The sequence below is a fragment of the Hirundo rustica genome, chromosome 1, assembly GCF_015227805.2.
Source record: "Hirundo rustica isolate bHirRus1 chromosome 1, bHirRus1.pri.v3, whole genome shotgun sequence".
Taxonomy (NCBI): Eukaryota; Metazoa; Chordata; class Aves; order Passeriformes; family Hirundinidae; genus Hirundo; species Hirundo rustica.
This window is the reverse complement of record NC_053450.1, coordinates 147,483,467-147,503,083: the sequence shown is the minus strand read 5'-3', so window position 1 is coordinate 147,503,083 and position 19,617 is coordinate 147,483,467. Positions and strand designations below refer to the sequence as shown.

General features: G+C 39.0%; 1 protein-coding gene across 1 annotated transcript in view; it reads right to left on the bottom strand.

The window, feature by feature from the left end:
• Positions 1-19,617, bottom strand: part of PTPRN2 (protein tyrosine phosphatase receptor type N2) — a 637,318-nt gene that overhangs the window by 60,059 nt on the left and 557,642 nt on the right. The window contains exon 15 of the mRNA XM_040062696.2: positions 1,718-1,865. Coding sequence (XP_039918630.1) covers positions 1,718-1,865 — 148 coding nt within the window. The remainder of the gene's footprint in view (positions 1-1,717; positions 1,866-19,617) is intronic.

Sequence of the window (19,617 nt, the reverse complement as noted above, 5' to 3'; positions counted from 1 at the left end):
TTTCACTTCACCAAATCACCTTCAGGCAGCACTTATCCAGTCCAGACGCAGATATGGGAAAAACAGGCTTAACAACATGCCATGGAAGGAGCAATGGCAGAGAACCAAAGGCTGGTCAGTGCTGGCTGATACATCCACACAGTACATACAACGTGATGAAAAGAGACAGACCACCTGTCACCATCCCTGAGTGTATTTAGAAGACGTGTATGTGTGGTATTCAGAGACGTGGTTTAGTGGTGACCTGGCAGTGCTGGGTTAACGGCTGGACATGATGATCTCAGAGGTCTTTCCCAACCCAAATGATTCTGTGACACCCAAGCTAAAAATCTCTGCTCTTTAACACTGTCACAGCCATGATACTCCTGGATTCAGAGGTAGAAGAGTCTAGTCTGAATGTTTCTATCTTATAGCTCATAGTAGCATGAGGAGACAGCTTCTACATCAGTCAAATAACCAGCACCGATTTCTGGCAACATCTGTAGCTCCCATGCTGATTCTGCGGCAGCAACCAAAACCAGTCTAGCTTAATTTATGAGCAGAACTTGAAATATCTTAAGATGGTCTGACTGTAAGCCCATTCCATATTGATAGAACACTTTAGGCAGGAAAATTAACTTAGATCAATACGTATTTTCACGGAAAATTTTCACTGCCTATTGTGTCAGTTAAGTGCTGGGCTTTTTTTCAGGATGTAAAAGGGCACAGAAGGCTTGCACTACTTTAACTTTCATAGTGACTTCTTTAGAACTTCTCAACAAGCCTGATCCCAAAACATGGAAATCAGCAAACTGATGCTGTTGCCCCAACAGACTTTTGACCCGCACCGTATTTACTGAGGAGAATTAATACTGCCAAGTTGCTGTAATCTTCTCCTGAGTAGAAAAGTATTGCAGAAAGAGCCACTACATAAACAAAAGAGACAAACCCTGTTGAAGCAAATATGCAGGGACTGATGGGCTCAGTTAAATTATCATGTCTTTCCAAAGAATCTTCACTCTAAATCTGGCTATGACATTTACTCAACGTGTTACCTGTCATTTCCCCATTTCTAAAGGAGGAATACTACTTACTCAAGACTCTCTTAGGGAAAATTAATGTTTTCAGGGCACTTTAAAAACTAAACCAGCTATATATGTTTGCCAAGCTATCCAGCTGGATTGTGGGCACACTGATTGAGAGCATTTTGGTTGCTGTGGACTATGCATATATTCTCAGTTTCATTTTTGTTTCATTGGTTGCTTAATGAAATATGTGTCCATACACTACCAATGTAATCTGTGAGATATATATATATGTTTGCAAAGGAAAAATGTTACTTTTATTTCAAGCTCAAAAGGTGGTTGTTTGCAGGAAAGAGCAGATTCTAGGAATATGAATGTCAGTTACTTTTTTTTAAATAATTATTTTTATTTTCGTGTGCTTAGAGAAGCCTTGCAGAGACAAGCCAGTTTGCAAAGTTATCCACTGAAGCCTAAAGGGGCTCCTTCAGTACTGCTGAGTATCTGATAAACAGATCATCTATCTCTGCCAATAGACTGCTGGTATTACTAGTGGATGGACAAGAGACCAATTTATCTTGGTCAACATCCAGGACACATAGAAACCACTCCACACTGTTCACCTGCCTTCTGCAGCTTTCACACCACTGTGCAAAGGACATTGGGGAAGGCATCAAGACCTTAAAATGCCATGATGCAAAGGGAAGTGTACGTACATGGTACTACAGCCCGCGAGCGGTTCTTCTGGACGTTCTCCTCCTGCTGTGCTACGGTGCTGTCGTTGGGCTCAGCCTGGTAAGCACACAGAGCTTCCCACTCCTTCTCCAGACGATTCTTGTTTTTCAGGTGATCTTCCATGTAGGACTGGAATTAAAAAAATACTGCATTAAGCATTGATTTAGCTAGGCTGAAAGCTAAGCTAAAAGGATGCTTCTCAAAGCATGGGAACCCTGAGCTTGGGGAAAAAAAGAGGCTCAGTTTTAAAGTTCATTTATTTACTTAGGAGAGTTAACTACAAGCTTATTTGTGCTATCAAAAAAAGAGAATTATAAAATGTACCAGGACTAACACAGAGGAAATGCATGAAACATTCAGTCCCTGAGCTTTTAGAAGGAAATTATTTCCTCTTCAGTACCTAGAAAACATAAGCCCAAATGTCTCTTTCATCAGGCAATGGAAAAGAAACAAAGTTCCATTGACAAAAATTACTACAAACAACAACCTCCGTCAAAACAAAGGATTTTACAACTAAAGTTCAAGCACATATGCATGTCACAACAGTGATTGAAATAACTGAAAATATGCCAGGCTGAACTGTTGTAGCTCAAGCATTGGGTCATCAGAAACTCATCTTGCAGATGAACTGGCACAGGGAGGGCCTTGAACTGAGGAGGTGCTGTTAAAGATTGTACATTGCATTCAATAAACAGTATTGTGAAAATCATCACCAAAGAAAACTGACTGTGGCAGGAATGATGGGCCATCAAAGTATATTGGTGCTGGTCTGAAGCTTTTGCAGATCTCCCAAGGCTAGAGCCACCATTCAGCAGTGGATAGGAATTCAGTTATAAAGATTTGAGAAAAATTAACCAAGACCCTTTTCCTTCACCCCATGGATCAGAAAATAATCCAAGTTTGTGAGGGGAGGAGAGCAGAAAGGAGGAAGGGTGGGGAAAGCCAGAAATCTTCCCCTCCCTTTAACATGAAAATGAAGAAAGTGATCACCTGGTATGTTAAGCCTACTTAAACAAGCGCATTACCTTGCAGAGCCTGCCATCTTCTCCTACAACAAGCAAGAGAACCATCACACATTATAGCCCGTTCATATTTGTAAATTAAACTCCATACTGCCTTTACTAGCTAGGCTGAAACTAACATTCCTAAACAGATTTAAAGAGGACAGACTCAGGGCTGGGGTCAGCAGCAGAACTTCTGGAGCAAACATCAGTGACAGTAGTTATTGCTGGAACATTCATTAATACAGCCCAACCTGTAGCAAAAGATTATCTAGAAATATTATCTAGAAATCTTATCTAGAAGGTCCCAGAAAGGATTCACTGTAATGCATAAAAAGCACTTTAATTGCCTAGAAATCCTTTTCTGCAGACTGAGTTGTCGAATTGTTCTTCCCAACTGTGCTTTAAAGAAGAAAGGCTCTCACAACCTCCCAACAGGTTTAACAGAAGGTGTAAAAAGCTTGCAGCTTGTCCTCTGCCAAACAGGAGCTCTGCAAAGCTGTTGTGCCACTGTGCTTCCCACCTGGCTGGCAGGGCAGCACACAGCTCCCTCTTGCAGCTTGAACAGTTTTTTGATGACAAAAGAGCCCCTGACACACGGCTTTGTTTGCTGCAGGGTTTGTCGGGAGCCTGCGTCTTTACACAAGGTTTGTAAATCAAACCTCGTTCTGAAAAACCAATTCAAGAAGTGACACCTCCAGAACGGATGTCTTTAAGGACGCAGGAAGATATTGCATTTAGAAGAAAGGTTTCCAAAGGAGGTAAAAAATTGTGGTGGCCTAGATACTATCCAAACACCTACAGTGTGATTGCTTCTTTTCTATAATGAAGGAAAAAGCATTGCAGTGGACAGAGCTGTGACTGGACAGACGAGGAGCTGGGAGAGCAGCGTGGCCATGTGTCAGGGTGTGAGTCAGGTAACATGTTCCTAGCACTAACTTGCAAGTTAACGGGAGGAAACCATCCTCTAACAGTTTCTTTGTCCTTGTCAAAAGGCTGTTGCTATAGGGGAAAGGAGGGAGGCTAAAGATCCTGTTCTGTTCTCCTAGCAAATCTGTGCCTGGATATGTATACTGAAAACACAGGGGAAAAAAAAAAAAAAAAAAAAAAAAGATAATCCCTCCAGAGCAGGAGGAATTTTTATGAGGCAAAGGGAAAAAAATAGCAAAATCTTACGATACCATAGTGCCAAGACTTCTGGCTTCAGAGCAGCTGCTGAGCATGCAGCACAGATCAGGCAGTCAAGGACCAGCCTGTAGCATCTTCCCATTTTAAACCAGTTTTATAATCTGATTCATTTTGACATGCCCATCCACCAATGTCCCACAGACTTCAGGGACATTTTATGCAGATATACAGATCTGCCAGCACTGAATCTCTCCAAAATACTGCTCTGTCCACAAAGCTGTAGGAAAAGAGCCATGAACATTTGATTCCTAAGGCAGGACTGAATGTAGTAAGGAGCTTTCTGTTGACTCCAACTTGTTTCTTTGATGATTTCAAAGACTGTATTTTAAAGAGAAATTAAATTTCTTTTTTAAATCATCAAATCTGACACAATTAAGGTAAAGTTTACAGTTAAGGTAAATTGACTGCTTTTATTGCACATGAACTTCTAAATAACTCAATGCTCTTTAAAAATTTTACTTTTACCTTAATTTTTCAGATAATCTTGAGTGACATGGATTTTCAAATGAAAACACACTGAAATCTTTATTTTAACCAACCAACCATATTTTTTGCATGTGGTTTCAATTTCTGCATCATACGGATCAGATTCACAGGGCACTTCCTGACAGACCTTGAAGAGATGCTTGACTATTTGAATGGACCCATGGAAGGCTCTGCCCCATATGAACATCTGCTTTACACACATTTTTAAAAGCTACTGGGAAAGAAGCTTGCTTTAAAACATTCAGGAGCCAGACAATTCCCTTAGAGTTAAGTAATCTTTCATTTACAGTCCTTCAGAGCCCCTATGCTCATCCCCACTTTGCTAAACAGAAGCTTAGTGATTTTGAAACACTCTCTTGGGAGCTGCTGGATGTACATTAAATTGAGTGGAACTTCTGATATTTTAGAGATTGTATGTCTACTCAAATCCACTCCTTAATTAGGATGTTTTGATGAGACATTCTGCAGTGTTTGCCTGGTACAAAAGAAATTCATTACCTACATGTCAAACACGCACATGATTGTCCTTGTCTCAGAGCAGCAGGTAAAATAAATAGAGGTTGTCACCACTGTTATTGCAACGCTCCTCAAGCCTGCCGAAAAAACCAGAGGTCTATCCTCACCAATATGTGCACAACAAGGCAAGTCCTGTAATCCCAAGTACATGCTATTATTTAAGCAAACACCATCTGCTTGCACAGGTCTTCTGATGCACCTTAAATTCCATTAACCATAATTTTCCTTACACAGGGCCTCACCTGCGAGGACAATTGGTAGCCCAGTCCATACTTTTCTCTTGTTTAGACAGAGGAGATACTCTTGCCACCAAACACGCTGGGGGGAGGATGTGCTGACGTTACGCAGACAGAGTTATAAAATCTATTATTACTGTGTGAGACACGCCAGTTGTAAGGCAGAAGAGAAGCTTTCAGTCAGAGGATGAAAAGCCATCCCAGGGACAATGAATGGGCTAAAGAGATGCTGCCAGTGGCACCAAGAGATTGCATGTGCCTGAACACAGGTGCAAGCACAGATGACAGTGGCCTGGCTTAGCTTTGATAGAGCTTGGCTTTGTTAGAGCTTCCTTGATGCTGTAATAGGGCGTCCAACTACTTCTGGTTTTATTTTTTCTTTACTCTTTTATCAAAAGCGGTGTCCAACGCATCTTCTGTGACTAAACAAGGTTTAAAATATAACTATCAAATTCTAATCGACTGGTCTTTGAATCATAGTATCACAGAATCACTTAGGTTGGAAAAGTCTCTCAGATCACCGAGTCCAACTGGTAACCCAGCACTGACAAGTCCACCACTAAGCCATGTTCCTCAGTACCACATCTTTATGTCTTTTAAATACCTCCAGAGATGGTGGTGACCCCACCACTGCCCTGGGCAGCCTGTTCCAGTGCTTGAAAGCCCTTTTGGTGAAGAAATTTTCCCTAATATCCACTCTAAACCTCCCCTGGCACAACTTGAGGCCATTTCCTCTTCTCCTATCACTCCACTTGGGTGAAGAGATACCTTCTTCAGAGAGAGTATGGTTTGCATCTGTCAAGATATTGTTTTAAAAATGCCTATTTTATTAGCTGATGTTCAGTTGCCACAATTATTTTTGACACCGTACTTTCAATATGGTACTTGAGTGGGAACTGTTTTCATGACTGAGGATGCATCTTGCAGTGAAAATGTGTGCAGCTCTCAAATTGACAGGCCTTGACAGGTCTGATAGAATTTCAAATGTCAGCTGAAGACATGGATGTGAAATGATCTTAATCCTTGTGAATGGGGACCGCTCAAGCCCACACTGTTCACCCAACAGTGTGGGAGCCACTGCTTTCAAAGTGCTGGCTGCTGCTTTTTCCAGAGATGCAGAGGGCCAGGCAGTGCTGTTGTGCTTCCCAGGGTTCCTCAGAAGGAACGTGCAGAGGAGAAAATTTGTCCTAGCTATTATACAGCAAATTGTGCAGTACAAGACTATGCTTGAAAAAATTTGCTTTGTATTCTTGTCAGTTAATTTAAATAATGAGGTTTTTTTGCCTTTGTTCCTTGCTCACTCATGGGTTGCACCGTTCTGGCCCAGGACACCCCAGAATTCTTGCTACTCTGTTTGAACTTTGTGTTCTTTAGCACACATTGCATTGACTACATGTAAGAAGAATACTTTTCTGCATAAATCCAATTTGCTTTCAACACCACATATGGTTTTGTCCTTCCATTTTCTGGCTTAATACCTTATCATTAGTGGCTTCACAGTAAATTTCTCTGTTCCCACTCATATTACTCACAGCGCTATAGAATTCAGAGACAGAAGCAGCCTATCTGATTACTTGATTCCAGGCCTTCAAAGAATGTAATTTCTTGTACTTCACTAGAATCCTTCTAACATTTGACTGCTCTGTACCTAAAGCAGAAGCCTAAAGCACAGTTCATTAGTACTTCTTGGGACTCTAACTGTTCTGAACTATACATTGTATACCTGGAAATATACAAATATTTTCAATGAGGAACACTAGTTCTCATTTGAGATTTTTTTTTTCATAAAGATGTCAACAATATGGCTTTTCTGTTTTAAACTTAATTTGCTACTCGTTTTCACCAAGCCTTTTATCTCAACTTCAGTCTGCTTGCTCAGAATATTGCAGTTCTCCATAATTTCTGCTTGTATATATTCTCGTGTCTTCACAAATCATGAATTAATGGATCTATGCAAATTATAGATATGTCTTCTTGTGACTCTTTTCTTCAAAGATAATTTATTTGTTGTATGTGTTTTCAGGTTCAACATTTTCAAACTTTTGAATTACTCCTCTGTCATCATGTCTGTGCAGGATTTTAGACTGTGATGAAAATCACTGTCACTTTCACTCATTTCCACATCATTATCTAAAAAGTTAAAGATAACTGTATCTAAGAGCAATTTCTATACTCTGCCAGACACTCCTAGACAGATTTCGATCATTACTTTTTGTGTATCAACCTTTTGCCTCATTTCAATCCACATAATTGTCCTCTAAAAAATTGGCATTGATTTTTCAATTAGCTATTCATGAGACAGTGTCACGACTTTAATAAAATCTGTATGTATTACATCTGTTGTTTTCACTTCATCTACTGGGTTTTGTAGTTTTACTTAAATAAAAAGCAATCGGGCAAGATTTGCTCTTTATAAAACTATGCATATTCTTACTCATTGTTCAGCTATCCAATGGAAAGGGTGAAAGAGATTAGCAAACACACAAAGGAAAAACTCCAGCCTTCCCCATCCTCTTAAATGACACCTTTACATTTATTTTCCTTTTATGCCCTTGAAAAATCTCTCTCTAGATAATCAGCAACTCCTTTTTTAATATGTGCTCCATTATCTTCTAGGGCTGGAGTCTGGAGTCAGGGAACAGCAGCAGAAAGGTTAATTTCTCTTCTCTTTTCCTGTTTCCCACCCCTCTTTTGTGTAATTATTACTTTATTCTTCTACTTTAGTGCACCCAAAGTTTTCAGAACTGACCAAATAAATCCCCCCGAGATCAGTGTCACTATTACAACTCTGAGCCATATTCAGATCCTGCAGAGCACCACAATGTTTTTTTCTACACTTTTTAAGCATTTCTCACTTCCCAGCATGGTTTCCCAGTGACACTGAAGGGTGGGGTCTTGCTTGCAGAAGCTCAGACTTTCTCCCTGAGCTGCCCTGGTGTCCCTGCACAGACACTTGCTGGGACCTCATCACATGTCTCCATGAAGAAACTTCCAGTGGTTCTGAAACATGGGAGCAGGGCCAAACTATGCCCATGCTTCCCCACTTTTCTTCCTAGCAAAGCAGAACTTAAATAGAGGATGCACTATCTTAACCAATTTCAGTCTTTCCATCAACCATCCTGTTAAGAAAATCAGTTTTTTCCATTAGTTAGTTGTTCCATGGAAGGCCCACAGTTGTTTCTGGTGCTCTAATCCAACCAACCTCCAATTCAGAGCCTGTAACTGGTACCAAGACCAGCTCCATCTCTGAAGCATCAATCCAGAAACGTTAGAAACACCAGCTTTAGTCCTTAATATCAAGTTTTTAATATTAACTGCAAAGAAGTGTGACTTTATTGGGCTAGTTATATTTGGCTTATATAGACATATAAAATTAAAAATTCTGTTGTGGCAGCTCATTGCCAGTATCTCACAGAACTTGTATCTGGAAGAAATCTCAGTAAATTACCATCTGGCTATAAAGTCTCACATGCTTTCCATCCTGGGGAGTGTTCTGCATCCACTGCCTTACTGGAACCAGGATTCAATCACATGATTATTCAGTCATTTCAGGCTGAAGACTCCTTTCTCTTTTCAAACTTGTCTTTCTAACTATGATCCCCATTCTCCTGCTTACAGTAACCACAAACGAAAAAATATGGGAAATAAAATCTTGGGAAATTGTATTTTCCCTTTGCAAAAGACAGTGAGAAATTATTTTTCTTCCTCTGTTTGCAGCCATATTACTACCATGATGTGTTTTGATCTAACAGTTCTTGCATTTCTCAGAACATGATTACACCAGTGAAAAAAATAGTTCTGAAGCTTTTTAGTTATGTACTGTAAAATACTATGGAGCTCTACTTGTAATTTGGCTTGAAGCACTACTAATATCATACATAATATGGTAGGTGATGAAGGAAAATTTAAAAAAAAAAAAAGCCAGAGGGAAGCAATTCACTGACAAAGCAACTATTCAGTGTGGTTGAGAATAATATCCCTAGATTGCTTCAAATAGGCTGCATTATTTGGAAATAATTTAACTTCCATGGTGATACCAGCCAACAATAAAAATGACATTCCATAGTTCCAGTTTCATATTTTTAGACGTAAAGCTCATTGTAGACACCTAAGCATGCACACAGAGAGCAGTTGTGCTTTCAGCATGCCATCTCAAATAATGTTAAATTATTGCCCCTGGCTTGCTAGAGAAGCTAGAGAACCTTAGCACAAGCAGCAGTGTAAGGCATTATCTACCAAACTGGACCAGTGTGCAACCTTGGCAAGAATGGATGTAATTCACAAGTATATTAGATGGCAATCTACGTTCTGTTTGCCTAAATTAATATACCCTTGACGCAGCGCTCATCACCAATCTCCCTCTCTCAATGCTCTGATAATAGAGTTTTGTAACTTGCAAAAGGATTACTTCAATCCAATCAGCAGGTGCTGGGATCAGTGTGTGTCACACAAACACTTACTAATCCCTTTTCTTACAGCTCCAGCTGCCAAAGGTGTTCAATGAAATCCCAGGGAAATGGATGAATACAACCTGGTCTGGACTGACACAGGTTGTCATCTCTGGAGAAAATCTTGGAAAATAAGTGTGATGCTAAGCATTGCTTCAGCTGGAATGGGGGAGGCAGGTATGCCTCTAAAAAGAAATGCAGATAAGAAGTTAAACAATAAAAAAATGGAATGCTTAATTATTAAATATTTACTCTACCTGTCTCTCTAAATATAGCAGAAGATAAAGAAATTCACTCTACAAGGAATCCCTTCTTAAGGAATATCAGCTACTTAATGGTGTCATCTAGGTCTTAAAATACAACCACCCTCATCTCCTCCTCCTTACCCCCTTTCTTGAAATCTAAATTATGCCTATGAAGTTTCACCCCTGCAATTACTTTGCTTTAAATAAACCTCAACAAAAAAGAGAAGATGATTGCCATAAAAGGAATATAATTTGCTCCCTTACAATCTCTGTATTTCTATAGCTCCTTCTTGTCCAACTGTCTGAAAGTGCTCACATTACTTCTGCAGGGGAGGCAACTATCACTGCTGCTTCACAGATGGGAAATGAAAAGGAAGAAACATTGAAATGAATTCCTCAGGGTCACAGAATATACTCCTAAAACATTAATTTTTGCAGGAATATACCCGACAGCTGTTTTTTACCCAATGATTGTGTTTATAGACATGGCTAAAAGTCAGGACACATTAATAAATCTTTATCTGATAACATTTTTTAATTACAAGTATACCAAATGTTTTATCTGTGATGGAATTAGTACCAATTTTGGGTAGGGGATTTTGTTTAGAAGTACATGGTTTAAGTGTCTGGTGAGCAGATAAATTGATGCACTTGCTGAATGCTCTTTATGCAATGACATGCCAAGGTAAATAATATATATGTAAAAGATGAATTCTCCAGAAGCAGTTTCTAAAATTTCTGTACTTCTTAGAGTAGATTTCACTACAAAAATCTACATAATAAATAGCCTTCACAAAAAGGAACAATATTGCTTCAAAAAATTAACGTCTAAACCTCCTAGGCAAATACTGCTATTTCACAGCATGGGATATGTTGTGACATTTCTTAAAACCAAAAATAAATCCAAAACAAGAGAAAACTCAACACAAACCTCCCCATTAAAGACAGCTCTGCAGTACAGGAACTGGTGCCAAGGAGAGTGTCAGCTGAATTCATCAACTGAGACATTCTGGGAAGCATTTCTGGTAGCTTTGTTATAATGTAAAAGCACAAGCATGTAAAAAGTAGCTGGAAAACTGAACAAAAATATACAAATCAAGTCCTTTGACTCTTTGTGATAAATATTGACACCCAACACCATTCTCACAGAAAACTGCTATTTTCTTCTTACACATTAAATCAATTTTTCAGATGATCCCTTCTCACTTCGTTTTTTTACTAATGTTTTAACACCATACCACAATCCGAGATATATTTGTGATTCATTTATACGTCTGTTGTGTGTCTGAAATGAAAACTTTAAAAATATATTACTGCACACTAATTACCTGGCTGAAAACACAAAACCAAATTCCCTGGCTTCTTCTCGTAGCCCTGCTAACTCAATTAAGCATCTAAATTTAGGTTCCCTGTTGGGTACTGTATTTTCAAATTTAAATTTTAATGAATTACAGTCTGTGTTTCTTTTCAGAGCACTTGTATAGTCATCTTCCTTTACTATATATATATACAAATTACCAAGAGATAAATAAAGAATTCTGAAAATATCATGTTTAAAAATAATCCTCTCTTCAAGTGTGGTCAAGTTCAGAGATACAGAGACCAGTAAAACCCAGATAACCATGACCAAATGATACAGAAGATGATGTGATTTACAGATAGTCTAGAAAAATATCACTACGTTAGACACTGGCCATCTTGAGGGCAGAAAGGAAAATATTACTGTTACAGACATAATACCCCTGCTAAAGCAAAGGGATAAGTACTTGCTGCTACTCTTAAACTTGTGAATAAAAGTCAAAAAGTGCTCTTCCAGGAAAAAATAGTAACTCATAAAGGAAAACCCCTCTGCTTTCCAGTGTGGGTTTGGTTTTTTTTTTTTTTGGGTGGTGGGGCAAGGTAAGATATTAAACTGACAGCGTTTGTACGTAAACACACACAGAGGTTGCAGAAAACTGAGAACATGTAACGTCAAATCCAAGAACTCTTGCAATTCATGCTATACCCACAGCCAGAGGCAGGGTATGCATATAAGCACAAGTGACCATTAGGTTACCTGGGAGAAAAAGCAGGGAAAGAACAGACCTGATAATCTGCCTTTTCCTTAGAAATCTCCTGTGACAGAGAATGGACACCTCCAACTCCACAAACATCTTCAAGGATCACATCCTTGCACTCAGGACCATTTTGGAACCAAATCCACTACCTATGAAGTTCCATGTTTGCACATAGAGAAACAACACAATTAGTGAACTGCCAGTCCCATGGATGCAGAGCAAACTCAGTGCAACAGGAAAAACAAAGAGCTTGACTATAACAGACAGCTCAGAAAGCGGGTTGAACAAAATATTGATGTTTTTAATGGTAGGACTTGATACTGGAGGTCTCTTCCAACCTAAATGACTTTATGATTTTATGACCGTAAGAAATGAAGAAACTCTTTTTTTTTCACAGAAGCTCTTTCAGGACTTAAAAGAGACAACGGTGGGAGAAGACACTTCTGCCCTACCCCTTCCATGTCACACTCACAGCCATGTTGAAACAACATGCAGGAGGAGAAAAAGCAATGCTGGCTGTGAGAAAGATGCAGCTGGCATCTACCCAGCTCCCAAATCTGGAGGAAGTGTCCCATTTTTCAGGTAACCTTTTATCTATGCACCATGGGATTTTCAACTGGCGCTGGCCTAGCTCAGTGATTCTCAAATATTCTTCTCATGAAAACATTCAAAAGGGATTGTGAAGTGATGGTAGAAAGGCTTTAGAAGTGCACAAGCTGAATCCTGCCTACTCCTGGGACTCTTGGGTTTCCATGGAAGCCAGTAAAGGATAACACTTTAAAGAAGTTTGAGGAACACTGGTCTAATCCACAGATGAAAATATTTGAAGTGACAGAGGGCAAAACAAGAATAAGGAAAAAACATTGTGAAAGAGGACAGAAGAAGAAGAAGCCACGAACAGACTGCAGAAGTCAACAAAGAAGTGAAATGATGAAAGAAGACGCTATACTGCAAAGGAAGTCAGGAAAAAAAACCCCGGAACACAGCTAAATGCTATGGGAAGAAGCAAATTTTGGTCATAGCTGGTAACTCTCAACATTTCCTTGCATGCTGTTTCCTTTCCTTGGAACCCTTCCCTTCAATGGCTGAACAAGGAGAATACATGGAGGGAGTGACAGTAGTAGTTTTGAGTAGACAGTAAAAGTACAGCTGATTGTTAAACAGAAAGAAAAACAACCTAAACTTTGGTGCATGTGCATGATTGCTAAAGATTTAGCAGATTGGGGATATATTCTTGAAGAAAACTGTTATCAATTCAGAAGAGACTCAAAAATGTGTGGAAGGCATCCTTTTTCCATCATAGAGTTATTTACTATAGACCGCACATCCTCAGTTTGGTTTTCACAAGCTTTTTCAGTATGTATTTAGTATCTTTCAGTCAGCTCTACAAATAAGTAATATTTTGCTCTTAGATAATGAGGTGAAAACTAAATTTGCAGAATGAAATCTGACAAACCCACGCCCAGAATTCCTTTATACTTTCATGTCCTAAAAAAGAGTAATGAGCAACAAAATAGGGCAAAATTATTATCCTTCCATACAATCCTTTTTCTGTTCAAGTCAATATGATGAGTTGTGAGAGCACAGCACTGGGATACCAGGAAATGGGGATCTACTCCTGGCTCTGTTTCCAACCTTAAGGTTTGTCTTGGTCAAGATGCTTCCCTGTCTGTGCATGAGTTTCCTGGACTAAAAAGACAGGATAATGATAACGACCTTTAAAAGGAGCTTTGAATCTGTTGATCAAAAGTAGTATATAAGCACTGGATTATTATTATTATTTTGGTTACTGAAGTGAATTGAAAGGATCCTGGTGACTTTAATCAAAATGTTTTTATCAGGCCCCAGAATCCTACCTGAAGGACAAAGTTTCTCAAAATTCAGTTATGAGGACACACACGTGGTAAGTTGAAGGCTGGTGGACACCCTCAGATACCACAGAGTTTTCTTGACTACAACAGAGCTTCAAATGTCACAAAGGACTTCCATTAATGGAAGAAACAGTGTATTGCACACCATTAGTACATTTACTATAGCAATTAGACACTATTGTGATGTTTTCAATCAAACTGGTCCAATGCAAACAAAGACCCCAAAAGGTGAAAAGAGACAATGAAGAAAGCACTTTTCTCAGGCAGGTATTACACACATACACCCGAGAAGCAGCAGGACACCACTCTGCTGTGAGCCAGCACTGCCCTGGGCATCTTAGGTTGCTGTACTCAACCCTTCCAGGTTGCCTTCTCCAGCAGCAGATAAAGCAGTAGATAAATAGCTGCATCAGAAATACTCCTGCATTTAGAAAAGCTTTGTGTCTGGACTCTGCATTAACTTCATCATTGAAAAATTCCATCTTTTAAGTCCACCCCAGCCAACCACACTGGCGTGGTGACTGTCTCTTACTGCCATGGTCAACACAGTTTGTTATGATTCTTACAGGTTAAGAAGTACCCTTGATGCCTTTGACCTAACACACAATTATAATATGTAAAAACCATGGTTTTATGATGAAAGTGCCTCTCTGGCTATCATTACTGCCTGTTATTTACCAACTGCTACGTTTAAGCTTAAACTCCTTTGGTATTGTCTGATGAATGAAGTGAATGCACACTTCAGGACACTTCCTGCTGCAATGGTGCTCCCTCTGCAAGTCTCTTCCAAGGAACATTGTAGGACGACAGATAAAAGGTTAGTTCTGTGACCTGCAGTTTTTGGGGTGAGCCTAGTAAAGTTCCACAGGCTCCACACAGAGGTAAAGCTTGGAGTAAGCCCATGGTAAAGCAGGTCTATGAGGGTTTGTTGCGTTGATGGTCCTTCTATACACAGTCCATCTATTCGTGCAAATAATGTCTTAAAGCATTTAAATGATCTCTATCTATTCTACTGGTAAAATTTATCACTGGCAAAGATATGTGGCACCTCTTCTACTAGCTTTTTTCTGTAATGTGACACAGGCAGATTAAAAGGGTTCTTTAACATACATCTCCAACAGTACTGATGTGGTTGAGACCACTGCAAATTAAATTTTATAAATTATCACTGCTGTGCTTTTCACCATTTATGTCACTATATATTTGCAATTTCCTCATCCCAAGGAGCAAAAGCAGTTTTGTCAGCTTGATTTCTACACAGCTGAAAGAGACAACAATTGCAAATATTGCAAGGAAAATTTTTAAAATTTAAAATGCTAAACGGTTTTTCATTAACACGGAAAAGTTGTAGATATTGTATCTCTGCTCCCAAATATTTATCTACACCTGTGGAGGATACCATTGCTGTTAATGGTATTTGTACACAAGCATGCAAGTGGGTATAAAGCACCCACCACTGAACAGTCATCTCAAGGCACATGATCCTGAAAAAAATATACAAACTCTGAAAATATGCCAGTATTTCAAGGTATAAGAAGGCCTAAATAAACATGAAGTAACACAGTGTCATAAATATATCACCAAGATCTAGGGCCTGATTCTGACTGGGCTCCCACCTGCTAATCACTCATCTGCAGACACAGCCGTGGGTGCAATTTCAGCTCTCAGATTTTCCTGCTGTAGCTTTTTTCCCCTTGTTATCTCAGTAGACATCTTCACTTTGGTGAGATGGATATTGAACTACTATCCAGCTACACATTCTAGGAATATGCACACAGCAAGCAGCTTGGCATCAGCTCACACATGAACAGCCTTAGCTCCCATAAAATATTCATTCATTTAAAAAATATTTGCACCCTGCTGTCAAACTTAGACAAATTCATACTGAGCCTCAGAAAATAGCTGTTTTAATGGTAAATGATGTTCCAGAAACCTCTTTCAGGCTAAACACTCTCGTCAAAATTATTTTAATAAGAAAGATTAACAATTTCAACATTAGCTGCTAATCCCCTTTCATTTGAAACTGTGCTGATAAAATTCTTTGCTTGTCATTCAAATAGTAAGTAATAATTATAGATTTGGGGCCTCCATCTCTTGCTTCATTAATAGTAAATTGCATGGAAGTCTGAAGCATAAAGTCAGCTTTGATACATCTCAAAATGCAATTTCCATAGCTTTCCTTAGCTATGTACAATTAATTACAGAGTTAATAAGGGGAATATGTTAATGAAAGGGAAATTATTCACTCAGACCACCTGGTCTTATCTAATTTCTTTAATATGTTTCCTTCTTTCTGTGAATTTGCATGACAGCAAGAGCACAAATCATGGCGTGCATTGTTAGTCCTTTAGTATTTTTATTTGCAACCAGCTAAAGTCCACTTAAATACAGAACGAATGAAAGAAGTAGTCAGTGGTGAATAACTGACTGCATTTGTTTTCTCAGGTTCAGTACCTTTATAATTTTAAAATAAAATCACTTAAACAGCTTTATAATAACCAGACTCTCTTCAATGCTGAAGTACAAATACAATGCATCCAAAAAGGAGACACTGTCATCTTCTATTTTCTTTAAACAAACGTGCTGCATGTGCACATATTTAAAAAAAGATGTATAGAAACGTGCTTCAATTCACTGCAGTCTGACAGCTACTAGAGCTCAGTTGCTGTGTGCAGTAGGGTTTCTGGATGTTCACGGGAATATAATCGTTGGTACAAACAGTCCAGTCAGAAGGTGGCAAACCTTCGCATAAATCATCTTAAAAATAGCACAGTTGTGATACATAGTCCAAGAAATATTTTTTAAAGATGGGTCAAATCCAGAAACCAACTGCCTTCAACAAACCTTGATGGATTTACTACTGACCAGACAGAGGACAATAAAAACATTTTAGGACCTGGATACCAGCCCTCACAATCATTCCAGAAAGAAGAAGGCCAGGGAACAATTCCTAGAGCAATGGCAGGTTGTGTTTGGAGGAGTGATGCTTGTGAGCAGTTTATCACCCCTCCCTTCTATTCTTACTTCAATGCAAAGGTCCAACATACAGACAGCAACAAGAGGCAACTCATAATTCTCCCTTGCTATGAACAGGGTTTTCTTGGCCAGCTTGGCAACCTAAAGCAGCATTACCTCATGAGTTTAGGAGAAGAGGATAAGGGAGACATGACAGCATTGAGGGAGAGCTGCCAACTAGAAAAAAAGTAAGATATTACTCTGGTCTGAAACAAGAGGACAGTTACATAAAGGAGACAGACTCTGTAGAATTATTTCTTTTATAAAGACATACTGAGGTAGGGACGTGATATTTGAGGGTGGAATACTTTACCTGATTTTGACCAAAAAGTAAAACAGTCCTCTTTTATTGAAAAGCAAATACTGTGTCATCCACTTCCAAGCAAACTTCACAGATTATTTTAATGTTTATCTCCTTATTTAAAAATGTTTCCACAGCTGCGTCGTGGGTGCATATGCAAAATTTGATCATCACAGGAGCATTTTGTCTGTGTCCTACACATCAAATTTTCCAAATACCACCCAAATTCTGTTACCTTACTCAGAAAACACTGCCAAATTATGGTCTAATCCCAGAAGGAGTTGCAGAAAGCAAAGTATAAGTTTTTTTTAATCTTGCCCTGAAGATGAGCATAACCAAACTTTGTTGAATCAGTGGAGGGACTGAACTGTATTCATTACAAATAACCAGGCCATGTTTAATAACTTTTGCTAGCATGGCCCACAGAAAGAGAATGAGCTCTCCAAAATACTGATGGGAGTTCTGTGCATCCTAAACTGCAAGCGGCACAGCAGTGTAAAACCACAGTGACAATATCGTGTCTTTTTGGAAGTATCGCGAAGCAAGTCCCGGTTTCACCCTGAACTCTCACACATTTTGAGAAGTTCTGAAGCTGTAGTCCCATTTACCACATGTCATTTGATCTTAGCAGTGCACCATGTCTAGCAACCCATGTGAGTAATTTCTTTGCCCCACAGTGAGTCAAAACTCACCACCTTCTCATATCTGCACTCTGCCACCAGCTCAGAAATACTCTGAAACATATATTATCATCTTGGGCCTCCTGCCTGAAAAGTCTTCCTAAATTGCCCTCTTTCTATTATCCTTCTAAACAGGAATTTCCACCTGTTAGATCCAAAATATGATTTACTGCTGTATCTGCTACAATGAATTATCATGGATTTAGAGCATGATGTGAGCGTGCACAAACAGGAAAAACAAAGCAACTGAGGATGCATTTGGAGCCAAAAGCCAAGATCTCCTAGATAAATGTTCATTCTCCAGGAAACTCCACGGTTCATGAGACTCTCAGAAGCAGCTGAGTATCTAATAATATTCCTTGTCTTCAACATGAAGTATCAAAACTCAGATATCTTTCATGACATCCCTATCTATTGCTACTTGCTATAACTGATACTTGTCTTGCCTCGACGTTACCTCGATGTCCTCTAGAAATGCAAGAAGGGTGGGTGAAACAAAAAAAAGTCCAGATAGCCGCCAAGATTTGTTTCAGCCAAGAAAATGATCCTTTCTTTTTACTCGGTGCACACAGCTGCATAACCTAGTTTTGTGTCACATATTTCTCCCAATGCAACACTTTTAAAATTAGTACTCTAGAATATTAAGAGAAATGTTTTCTTCATCTTTCTACTAAAAGCCTTAGGGAATGATGCAAGTTGGATAAAAGTGTTCAACCAAAGCAGCTTAAACAAAGCTGCAATAAACACTTCACAGTCAAACAACAGAGCAAGATGTAGGCACAGAAATTTGGTGAGTTATTTCTAATCATGAGTACATTAGGGGAAAACAACTGGCATGGAAGAATTTAGGGAAAAAAAGATTCTGATGTCAATTTCATACCATGTTCCAGAGGACTGTTTTTCTCGATTTAATACTGACTCTGCAGTTGTCATTATTTCCTAAGGCCCACTCAACAAAATTAATATAGAAAATGGGGGGCAACTTATTATGAAACAAATAAAACTGGAAGAATCAAAGGGTAATGTGTTCATGAATATTTTTTCTGATTTTATTGATGTAATCTATGTAGTACATACATCCATTTATTAGATTTACGGCTCTATTAGTAGAGTTGTTTCCATATGCCACAAGATTTTTTTCACTTTTCTTTGCAGCTTTTCTTTGCTCTTGCATCTCAAGTCCCAGCTTTAAACAAACACAGGCAAATGCTTCAAAACAACTTTTAGGGAGGGGAAAAAAAGATGTAAAATGAAGGGATAAACACCCTTTCAGAAGAACATCTTTCAGGAGGCCTGCCTGTCCCTTAAAGCATGACAACTCAGGAAGAGATGGGTAAAGATTTTCCCATCCACAGTCTTTATGTCTTTTTTGGGATATTGGCTGTCCTGTCACTGAGTAATGCAATACACAACAGCCCTTTCCCTTGTGACTCCTCCTGTCCAACTGCTGATGATGAAATGGCCTTTAGGGCCAAAGCTTTCTTGGGACTTAATTTTATGAGACTTCTACAATTATTTATACTGGCACAGCTGAAAGATAAGGTGGGGTTTAGATCCACTTAGCACATGTGTAAGGAGTTCATGCTTTTAGTTAAACTTTGCCACTGACTTTTTTCCCTGCCCCTGTGAGGGAGGACTTTCTTTTTCTCTATTTTCTCAGTCGCAAGCTTTTTTTAAACAGGGTATTTATATTCTTGAGATGCATGAAGAGGCATTAATGCTGATCAAAGGAGATGGTGGGAAAAGGAGAAAAAAAAATATCAGAACCCATTTAATAATCGAACGAATGATTGTGACAAAGACCTTGTTTTCCATATCTGCACTCCTCACCTTTGTC